This window comes from Diadema antillarum, unplaced genomic scaffold (genome assembly GCF_040938485.1).
Source record: "Diadema antillarum isolate AM-2024a unplaced genomic scaffold, OU_Dant_1.0 seq00001292_RagTag, whole genome shotgun sequence".
NCBI classification, from domain to species: domain Eukaryota; kingdom Metazoa; phylum Echinodermata; class Echinoidea; order Diadematoida; family Diadematidae; genus Diadema; species Diadema antillarum.
In genome coordinates this window covers 405,395-417,219 of record NW_027272071.1, presented here as the reverse complement: position 1 = coordinate 417,219, position 11,825 = coordinate 405,395, and the positions used below count along the sequence as shown (strand labels likewise).

General features: G+C 38.3%; 1 protein-coding gene across 1 annotated transcript; it reads left to right on the top strand.

The window, feature by feature from the left end:
• Positions 1-3,599: 3,599 nt before the first annotated feature.
• On the top strand, positions 3,600-11,558 carry LOC139707984 (COMM domain-containing protein 10-like). The gene is made up of 7 exons (XM_071619976.1): positions 3,600-3,651; positions 5,093-5,183; positions 6,694-6,804; positions 7,328-7,399; positions 7,931-8,014; positions 8,904-9,071; positions 11,233-11,558. Exons 1-7 carry the CDS (start codon positions 3,623-3,625, stop codon positions 11,269-11,271), a joined length of 594 nt encoding a protein of 197 aa, XP_071476077.1. The 5' UTR covers positions 3,600-3,622; the 3' UTR covers positions 11,272-11,558.
• Positions 11,559-11,825: the final 267 nt, after the last annotated feature.

Genomic DNA, 11,825 nt, shown 5'->3' with positions numbered 1-11,825 from the left:
CAGTATTTGAGTAATTTCAACTGATTCTACCTAATTATGCAAAAATTTGTTTATGGGTATTTTACAAAATTATTTTGTAAAATACCCATGAACATGGTTCTGAACACACCAAAGGTATGGGGGACAAAGGGCATGCATACTCAGGTTGGTCATAAAAATATAAGAATATGATTGAATATGATCATGATGGTAAATATTTGGGAAATATTGTTTCCTTGACAATCTGGATCAGTATTTGAGTAGTTTCAACTGATTTTATTTCAATAATTATGCAAAATACCCATAAACATGGTTCTCCACACACTAAACGAATGGGGGACAAAGTGTCCCATATGTAACTGTCCCATACGTAACACTTTATGTCTGTCTTTAATTAGAACCTGTAATTAGAGCTTTTTGCCTCATGACATGAAACTTACCTCTAATAATCTTGAGTTGAGTGTTGTGACTTTCATGACAGTGGGTTATAAGTTATAATGCAATACTTTCAGAGAGTTTTGAGGTTGAAAACTATGTTTAAAAAAAAACAAAATTTTTCTGGTCCCATACGTAACGGCACATATTTTCTCTTCTAGAATATAATTGTGAAGGTCATTTTTCTCCATTTTTTACAAGATTATACTTCTCCTAGATATCGATCATCAATCATGAAAAAGTTCAATATGACCAAAGGCCATTAACACTATTTTTCAGTCATAAATGACTCTGAATGTCCCATACGTAACGCGCGCGTTATCTTGGACTTGCCCATATAAGGTGTCATCACTTTGGGCCCCCCCCCACCTTTTTTAACCCAGAAGTACGTAAGTGGTACTAAAAAAAAATGGATAGAGATCTTGAAGTGTGAGTGCGGTAAGGCTGTTTTTCCGCTGAAGTCCCTTTTGTTTTTGTTTTGTTTTTCTGCTTGTCAGCTAAAGAAACCCAGAAGTGGAAGGGCAGAGATGAGCTGAGGGCCTTTTTTTGTGAGTTATTCGTTTGTTTGTTTGTTCGCTAATGAAACCCGAAAGTGCCCCCCCCCCCACTTCTTTTGAAAAACGCTCCGCCAGCCATGGATGATACACCAAACAAAACGAGGACTGTACCAGTTGTGGTAGTGAGCAGGAGGAAGAAAAAGAAGAAGAAGAAGAAGAAGAAGAAGAAAACACCTCTCCTGTGTAAACCATTATAATCCAGGGAGAGGTGAGACCTTCCTGTTATGATCACAACAATGGTCAATAACGTTGCGTTGGTGGTGCTAATGGTGGAGTAACCCTGGGGCGCTCCTTGTACACAGTTATAAACTTGAAAAGCACTCTGAGAGCACAGACCTCCGCCAAGCATTTATTTTCCACCGATGATCTAACTTACTCTTCCACAGAGATCAGTGATTTCCACCCATAATACGTACATGCATGCTGAAAAATCGCCCAGTTTCCCAATATAGAAGCTTTTGTTATGTCATAAACCCTCAGCTGTGTGGTGCTTCTTGCCTTTGCAGAAACTAGAGCATGCACTTTAGTGCGCATATAAAAACCTCAAAAAATGTGAAGCTTGAACTCCCAAGTTCATTGACCCTACCTGCTAAAATATCAAAAATCTTTCATAAAATCCATGATAAAAATTTCCGGATCACTACAAAAATTTAATCATTTGTTTCTTGTGTCATTCTCAATCTTCCCTACAAGTTTAATACAAATCCGAGCACAACTTTTTGATTTATTTTGCACATGGACGAACAAACAAACAAACAAACAAACACGACAAACCAACGGTAAATGAAAACATGTCATAACCTCCTCCCTTGGTCTTCGGGTTAAAAAAAATATTAAATATCAGGCACAAATAATTGCAAATGAGGAGCGAGGTAAAAATACGTCCACCTTCGGCAACGGCACGCACATACGACACCCCTTCATAGACAGTGCCCTTGGCGGAGGTAATTACAGTATACTGTGGTAGCCCGACCAGACGCTGTTTGTACGCTGTGCGAATACCGGTACTTACAGCGACTGGGCTGTGTATAGTTAATACTGTGGTATAGACTGGTAGACATGAAAGATCTGTCTGTCTGGAGGAGTCTTTTTTTTTTTGACGAGCATCTGTGAAGCCAGTCGCAGTTTAATGGTAGAGTAACGTTACACTTGTACTTGTACTGATCTAAACAGTTAACAGTTAAAGGTCCTGTTTACCTTTGCATTGGGAGCAGTGATTTAAAAAATGTTCAGGATATCACATTTGATGCATAAATATGTGTAGGTCTGTTGTATCACAAAACATCCAACCATAAAATCATGCAATAAAGCCTCGAATAAAAGGAGATATTATTCAGTATTTTTTGTGAAAAAAAAAAAACATAGTCGCATATGCTGTAGCTACACATGTAATTTAGACATAATTTAATAGATCTGGATGTTTAGTCTAGAAATATTTTTAAGATTTCTATTAAGTATTAGGCCTATAACTACACCCCTATTCATTGTTCACATTTTTTTTTTTTTTTTGTAAAATTGTATACCGGTACTGCGGTAGATCTATTGAACGATACTTAACAATGACATCGATTATACGGATCTATTCATTTTTTTTTTTTACATTGGCTGATTCTATTCCTAACTCACATTTAGAATGATTTAAAGCACTACTAGACATAGTCTAGAATTCTATGCCAATTCTAGTTGGTCTATTAATGTTGGGTTTCTATTTCATGTAAGCTGAAAATGCCACACATTTATAACTATAATGCCTTTTAATGGTAAATTATGGATGCCTTTATTCTGAGTAGACGTCTATAAACTACTGACGGCGAGACGACGCAACCGACTGAAACAGAAGCAGAGACAGAAAGAGATTCATACCTACATTGTAGAAGATTTACTTTGTCTTTGTAGAGTAGATCATCTGGCTGGACGAGTATTTTATTCAGCGAGCTGGGCTTCTTCGCTTGTGCACTGTGAAGAAGATTGTCCCAGCCTGTTATCACCTCCGCAACACTGCCAACAGAGCAGCTATGTGCCCTATGTAAGTAACCCCGTCCCCCTTATAAGTAACCCCCGGGGCACCCCTTATAAGGAGTCTCCACGCTTTTTTGCAATGCAACGCGAAAATGAAAGGACTGCGGCAATTCGCTTGATTATGTCCATAAAGCTTCACAAGTTTCCTAGTTACTCACGAAATTTGAGCAAAATCGGTTTGAGGCATCATATCTAAAATCATGGATTTAAATGCGATGTCAAACGACCCATGCGAATGCTGACATGCGAGCGATTACTGGCGCGAGTGTCGCCAGGCGCGGCGGCGCGGCAAATGCTTGAGTGCAGACGTGGCGACTGTGTACATGTACTCAGTCGCCACGTCTGCACTCAAGCATTGCCGCGCCGCCGCGCCTGGCGACACTCGCGCCAGTAATCGCTCGCATGTCAGCATTCGCATGGGTCGTTTGACATCGCATTTAAATCCATGATTTTAGATACGATGCCTCAAACCGATTTTGCTCAAATTTCGTGAGTAACTAGGAAACTTGGTGGTGCGATGTGATGAACACGATCAGATCAGGTGACCCGTGAAGTCATGTGACAATAGCTCCAGGAGCGGAGGACGGGCGGAGGACCAAATGCTAGTAGCTTGCTGTTCTTTGGATAAAATCATGGCACTGATGTTCACGGAAACTAACAGGTAGGCGTTGTCTACAAAGCAATTGAAAAAAAAATCCCAACGCTATCTTCACTTCTTTTGTTGTTTTTTAAGTTATAATTTAACAAGAGACATGAGTATGATTTGCCGAATTGTCTAGCTACATGCTACAATGACATGTGTAGGCCTACACGACATCCTGTATGACCAGAGGATGGTGTGCACACCGTGTGCTTGTGCTGTGTGCAGTGCAAGCAGTAAGTGTTAAGTGTAGTGCAGTGCCGCCGTAGTCTGCTGGTAGTGGCAGTGCAGTGCAGTGGCAATGCACATGGTGATATTATTAATACTAGTTACAATACTAAAAATGTTTTGAATAAAAGATGCAGTAGGGTCTTCTTCTGACTACTGTCCAACAACCCTATAGAGGTGTCTGTTATTGGTTATACAATGTATGCATGGCTTGACCGAAAGATCGGTCTGTATCTGTCCGTCGGGGAATGTTCCGCGGGGACTGCGTCTGGCTTCACGGATCCCCTCCGTATACAGACTGAAGTCAATGATCCCGGCTCCTGTGTGGAGCATCGCGCACAGATCAAACGTTACGATAAACCAAATTTCAGACAGCTTTTTTACATTCAAACAAGTTTGACATGACATGACACATTACACTGTACCTCACCCAATTTTCCATAGAGACAGTGGTTAAGAATATCCACACAGCAATGGGTACTGGTACCTTCCATCTGTCTACGGAGGACAGCGTTAATGGCAAAATACCAAAAGAGTCCTCCGGACAGACGGATCTTTCTGTCTGATGCATGGCATGCTATGCGAGCAGCGCTAGACTCCTACTGTAGCTTGAATGCTAATGAAATCTTTCTAAAGCGGTAGTCTACCGCCAAATGCGGTAGAGTTGGCAAGTATGGCATGGGCCACCAGACGACACGACAGAGCTGCGCATGCGCTGCGCTGCATGATGAGTTTAGTGCAGTGGCGTGGAGATCGAGAGAAGTTAAAAAGCTTGTTGCTTTGCTTTTGCCTTGGTCCAAGAAGACTGATGTAGTGAAGGGCTAGTCCATCTATTGTTTTGAGAAGATTGCAAGCCGCCCATAATTCAGCCAATGTCTTCCACAATTTGACAGCCAGTTACAAGTAATTTAAAACCTCCGCAGTATGCTTTTGTGCGTGATCAAATTTTGGCACAGGAGGTCAAACCTGGGTGCTGTGTTTTTTTGTTGTTTTTGTTGGTTTTTTTTTTGTGTGTGTTTTTATCCTTGTTTAAATGTCCGTGACTTCTGATGGCAGTGCATTCCACTCTGTGATAGTCCTCAGCTCAGTAGAATCGAATGCTGAGTTGTTGCAGTCTTTGTATTATTGCCAGAGAGAGTGTGTTCTTTGTACTATGGAGTTGAATCAAATGGATTAAAAGACACCATTTTCTCCAGTGTTTTGCAAGTTTGTATCTTCTCTAATTTCCTTCTAGGATAAAAAAAGCAGTGAGTCTAATCAATGAGATTGATTCTTCAAGGTTTGCCAGGCTCCTTCAAAGGATTGTTCAGAAACTTCATCTTAGGGTAAGTTGCAGGGACTTTGCTTCAAAAGGCAAAAATTGTCTTGGGATATATGAATTTAATAGTTTCAGATGTATCAGATTTTTGGAACTAAACAATAAGCCTTAGAACCAAAAGTTCTCAACATTTGAATACAGTTGTATTTTGTTTTTGTTTTTTTTAATTCTTGGTTTGAATTCCAAATTTGGTAATTTTGGTTTTCTGACATGAGATGACTACCTACATGTACAAGTACGTTGGTAGAAATGTAACTATACACAGCCCAGTCGCTGTACGTAGGTACGTCGGTACTTACAGCATCTGGTCGGGCTAGTAGAAATGTATTGTGTACAAGATGTCACATGCTTATTTTTCCCTTCAAATCAACCTTTTCCAATGCTTGAGGTAAAAGCTGATGAGTATATCAATGCACAATGTAGTTTCTGACATTTTCTGCAACAAGTTTACAATTCACATGTTGAAAGTGATCTAGTTATTTTTCCTTTTTCTATGCCACTGAAATAGTGTATCTAGCTGTACATCATTTTTCTTTGGTCATGATTTTAAATCTAAGGTCAAATATTCAAATATAATGGATTGAGTGAATGCAGCAATTCTAGTAGCATACATCATTGAACTTTGAGGAAAATTGGACATTCCATTCTAAAGTACCGGGTAATTGATTTTTGTAGTTTTTGTGCCACTATTGCTGATGATGAGACTATTCATAACATCACTGCAGGACAATACTGTAAAGAAGATTATATTAGAAAGCGCTTTCACTTTAAGTACCTTTTTCAGAAAGCAGGGAGAATATTTTGGCCGTAGCATTTTGCACTAATAAGTTGAGAGAATGTGTGTTTTTCAGTTAGAAATAAAATAAATGTTGTGATATTCTCAGTACATTTTCTTTATATCATCCTGTAGTAACATTGAGAACTTAATGTACAATGTAGTCTTCCAATCGAGCGCTGATAGCACCAAACTTCTTTTTTTCCCAATGAAAGCTTTGAATGGATTGATTTGATTTCTCCTCAAACTGATATGTTCTACCATTGCTGCATAAGTTTAATCCACATGAATATATTTGGGTATTATTCCCTGTTAAAGCAAATTTTGCAATGTGAATGATATTCATGAAAAATTTGCAGAAGGCTAGAATATTGTATGCCTTAGTACAAATGCACATATCTTGTCCAAATGAAAAATCACTAGCTTTAGTTCTTAAAGAAATATATTTCTTATTCCATTCTTGTAGAACTTTCTTTTTTTAATCTAAAAGATCACCAACTTGGCTTTGGAGTCCCAGTTTGCAAAATATCATAGTCACAGAATATGTGATACTTTCCATTTATCTAGAGGGAAAAGGTGGAGAGAGATTGGTTTCATAATTTTTCATCCGATTTACAGATGAGAAAGAAAGAATTAGAACACTATGAAATATTGGTTGGTTGGTGTGGCAGTTGATCTATACAATCTTGCATTCTACAGTACATAATTTATTGACTGAAATGGTTGTTTTTCTCTTGTTTAGGATGAGCACTCTTTTACAGAGGATGAAGAGGAGAAGCTTGAAGGAGCTCTTGATCTAGAAAGAAGTGAACTTGAGTTGGTCCTAGAGACCACAGCCTTCATTCTAGAACAGGTCAGTACCTTGTCCAAATGACTGACATTGTAGCAGTCTGAAATGTGTCGTTGTATCATACTCATCATGCACTGAATTTAACTTACCATTTCTTCCAAGATACAATTGTATGACTTTTTCCTGTAAATCTAATCTGTGGCAAACTGTATCTAAACAAGAAGGATGTACGCATGCCTTTTGCCTCCAGGAGAATGACAATAGATCATGTTGATATTGGCCTCATGTTAGCCATAAAAGGTAATTGTACGTGTAATTGCCAGATACCTCCAGGCATTGTTGTTTGCAACCAGAATATAACCCTAAACTTACAGTACAATTGCAGGCTGAACCAAACAGTGACCACTGAGCTACAGAACAATAAATAAAGGAAATACAGCGTTATTTTCTTTGCCATCAATACCTGATCAAAGTATCCCTTTTAATTAGGGAGTCTGATAACAATGCAATTTATCTCTCCCAGATTTCATAGTCATAGAGCAGCCATCCATTGTCCTTATGATGTCCTTGTCATTAATCTTTACAGGCTGCATACCATCTGGCAAAACCTGGTGTCCTTAGTCAACAGCTTCAAAGCATTCACTTGAGTGAAGAAAAGGTTTGTTTGTCAGACAGGACAGTTATAGTGACGCCCTTTTATTTCACAAGACTTAAAAACACACGTCTTTATTTATTTTGTGTCTTGATTATAATTTGAAGATTTATTGATCACTATTGCTAAATAGGTAGATTTAGCTTTTTAACTGTGTGGCTGAATATAAAGACTTTTCTGATGTAAATATAGTGGCACAGTAGACATGGCATGACATATGAAGGCTAAGGAGCGGTTGTTGTTTTGTTGTTTTTTTCCATAAAATTTGGCAAGATGACACATTTTGATATTGTTTACATTGAGTTTACTCTGTTGTATCTAGTAAATTGGAGGTTAACTGTATCATATTCTAGAAGGTGAAACAAACAAGATTGTAAGGGAAATTTGCAAGCAGGAAATCAGATATTTGTAAATATCTAAAATGCAATGAATGTTAAAATGAATGTCATTAAAAAAAGAGAACCCTTTACATATTAAATTTTATATTTGTTGGTACCGTTAATCTTGCCTCACAAATTGCACATGGCTATGTTTCAGGCATCCCTGTTTGCCAAAGTCTGGACAGCTACAGGCAAAGATGTGGTGGAAAAGTTGAGGAAGCGAACATTGGCACCGAAGCAGGTAAATCACACGACTGGCACTCAGCACTCTGTTTGAAGCTCATTATGAGAAACACAAGCACATTGTAAAGTGGCACATCTACCGGCGTGCCTTGACAATAGGCTAAAGAAAAAACTACATTCCTGGTAGTGGTAGATGTCATGATTACCTGTCTCAGGCAAGCTGATTTTTCATCATCCTGACAAGTTGACCAAGAAAATGTACTGTTTTGTGCTGGTGTATGTCCGTGTGCATGCTTGATCCTGTGTTTTTGTGTATGTATGTATTACATGTTGGTGTATGAGAAAAAGTGTATGCTAATTTTTACTATAATATAAGGGCCTTGCTTCATTTGTGTTTGATAACTGAGATTTGCCAGTTTGCCTGGTATGACATGCCAGGTGTTCTCACATCTCCGTTCAATAAGCTCTACGATAGGCCAGAGGGGAATATGGTATTGATTAAAATGCATTTCACAGATTTCATACTGGTAGATGATCAAAACTGCCTACATTACTTGTTTCATCCATTACACTTAGATATTTGTTACATGTGTTGCTTTTATCCTTTCCCCAACAAATTTGGATAACTCTGTTGAAGAGTTTTCGTACAAATCGCAGCACACATATGTCATGTGTATGAGAGATGTATAGGACTCAATGTATTGCACCCTGAATTTGCTTTACAGTGTGCATAAACCAGCCATAACATCTGTCATGTGATATTAAAGAGGGCTGTTTTCTGTTGAAATTTATAACAATGGTAACAATACGTAATTTGTGGTGTGAAAGTGATAGTTATGGCAATAGTGATAATGATGTTTTTGGTGATTATGTTTATGATAGGTGATTAACTTATCATATCATATATCATATCATATCTATATATTTGTCATTCCAACCTACTGCAGTTGGCTGACGTTAATTGGCGGTTAAACCTTCAGATGTGTCAGTCTTCTCAAACGAAGCTAAAAACACCCAATGCCATGCTGGAACTTGGCGTGAAGACAGATCATGGGGAGACGGAAAGAATACGAATGGAATTCACTCACAAGGAACTTTACGCTTTTTACAACCAGGTAATGTAAAACATTTTTTTGTTCCATTGCCTTGTGCTTATTAGTATCATGTTATCTATGTTGAGCAGAGGTTATGGTTTATGCCAGTTGGGATAGTTTGTATCAATTTTAGAACAAGACTTTGCCTGCCTGTGCAGCTGTATATGGATATCTACAATATTTATCAGAGATTAATTCCATTTAAAGTTCTTCTGCCTCTGAAATCAAATTTATAGCAAGAATATTTTCTGATCTCTAGTTTCATTGATGTGATTTTCTTTTGTAATTTTCATGTAATAAATAGAAGGAAATCTTCACTGAGGAAAAGAAAATTGACCAATTTGATAACTTTTCTACTTTTTCAAGAAATTATGGCTATGGCTAAAAGTTAAAAACCCTGCATAAAAAATGCTTACATGGATATGAGGCAATTTGTCAATCATTTGCAAAAAATTAAAAAAGTAAAAATAACCAATGTTTTTCAATTTTTATCCCCTACAATATACTCTTCCACATAAAGATCACGAAATTTGCATATATTGTAGATGCTGCCTCTAGCACCCATTTTGCAGCTTTTGTTACAGCACGCACACGTCATTACAATGCCATTCTCTATGTACTGCATATGCCATATATTTAGCAAGTCATTTTTTTTGTCAAACAAGACTTCTCAATGATTCTGCAAGTGGATAAATTTGTGATCGTGGAGTACAGTACTGAATGTAGAAATGTGTGCGTACACGTCTCATTCATGTTGAGGTCAGAGTCAATGTTTTCACATCTTGAACTCTTTATGTGCCATGGTGTAAACCCCCTGTGTGCCATGGTGTAAACCCCCTGTGTGCCATGGTGTAAACCCCCTGTGTGCCATGGTGTAAACCCCCTGTGTGCCATGGTGTACACCCCCTGTGTGCCATGGTGTAAACCCCCTGTGTGCCATGGTGTAAACCCCCTGTGTGCCACATTATTCTGAGACACCAGTGTAGCCATGCCTCGGAGAAACAATCCGCTTTTCAAATCTCTCTAAGTTAAAGTAGATTTTTGTTACCCTGGAAATGTAATGAGCAAAGTTGTCGAGAAAATGCCAAACTTTGCTTTGATGTAAATTGTATGACAAATCTACGATCGTTTTTCTTTCAAATGACCAGTATATAGCCACATTATTGTAGAGGCATTCCTTTTGCAGACAAAACAGTGCCAGAAACTTAGAATTTACTCGCAAATCCATGAGGGAACACCACTTGATAGCCAATCACCACATAAAATCAAGCTACCTGTGGCAGGAATGGAATTACGAGCAACGCTCGTACTGTGGCATTTGGCAATTTATCGGTCCGTTTGGGCGGCTTTGTGCTTTTGAGCAGAATATGCGAAGTTGGCACGCCGTCGACTGAGTTGGAGGTGCAAACGTGGCACATAAACCGAGTTAAATTTGCGAATTAGCACCTGACTCACGCAATTCCCAAAAATGAAAAAATAGCAAAATATTCGGCATATAAAGTAGCTTTCTTTGAAATACCAGCTCTGTGTGTCTCATCATGTATCAAGCCCTGACCAAGATTCTCACAAGACTTTTCAAGACTCTGCCAAACCTTGATTTCTAGGTCTACCAATTATAATCCATAGTTGAATGATGTGTAGCACTTTTTTTTCACAACTAGATTTCTATATAATCTTCTCAGTTGTAGAATACCAATATGACATAAATTTGCTGTTATAAGCTTGAAATGTGACTATTAGTAAAGATGTCGCAAAATTAGATGCAGGCATTTTTGTAAACAAATTGGAGTAAATCATGTGAATAATTTCAGTTTTTCATTGACCAAGTAATTTGAACTTCGTAGCATTTGATGAGGTGGTGCCAGGGCTACGTGCAGAAAATGTGGTGGAAATGTTAAAGCACAAGAGGGGTTTTCAGAGGGATTCATTACTTCATTTACAACCTAGTTCACTTGTGTCATTGTTTCTTTACCTGTTACTGAAATCAAACTATTATAGGATATAACTGCTTTTCACTTCAAGGTGCACCAACTAGAATTGTTAAAAACAAAGTGAAAAGTGTACAATCGGATATGTAGACATGAAAATATCAGTATTTTTTCTCTGTCCGTCTGTCTCTCTCTCTCTCTCTATCTCTCACTCTTTTCCCCATCTCTCTTTGTGTTTTTTTTTTCCCTTTCAGTTGGAGACTATCCAAGGACAACTGGATTCACTGAGCTGATCACTGTCTGGGACTGGAATTAGACTAGCTGGGAAGATGTCATGTCTGCTGGTAGTTTTCACAAGAAAGAGATATCATCACTAGTATAGATAACCATTTTATGTCAGACCCTGGATTATTCGTTTACACACAGATGACATGAACGTGTGATATGCCATTGTGAGAAGACACACAGTCCTTTACCAATGATCATGGCTAGCTAGTTTTCTTTTCAAGCTCATGTGTTTTTATACATTTGTCGTAATTCAGTGTGAACCCAGATTGTCTCTGTTCAGAGCAGAACCCCATCATCTAGTAGTTCAGATGCAAAATTTATTCCATAGATTTTAAATATCTGAGCCAATCACTCCCTGCTTCTCTTGACTTCATGTCCATTTATAGAAAAGACTGTAAATTCATTAGACCTGTGTGAGCACACATTACACATTTATGGCCAGTTCTCTAAATTGTTCATTTGCATCATGTGTTGCATTGATCCACATTGTACCCTGCAGCTCTTGAGAGAAGTCAGAATTCTTGAGCCCTGGTATGATTCGGCTTGCCGTACACCGAGG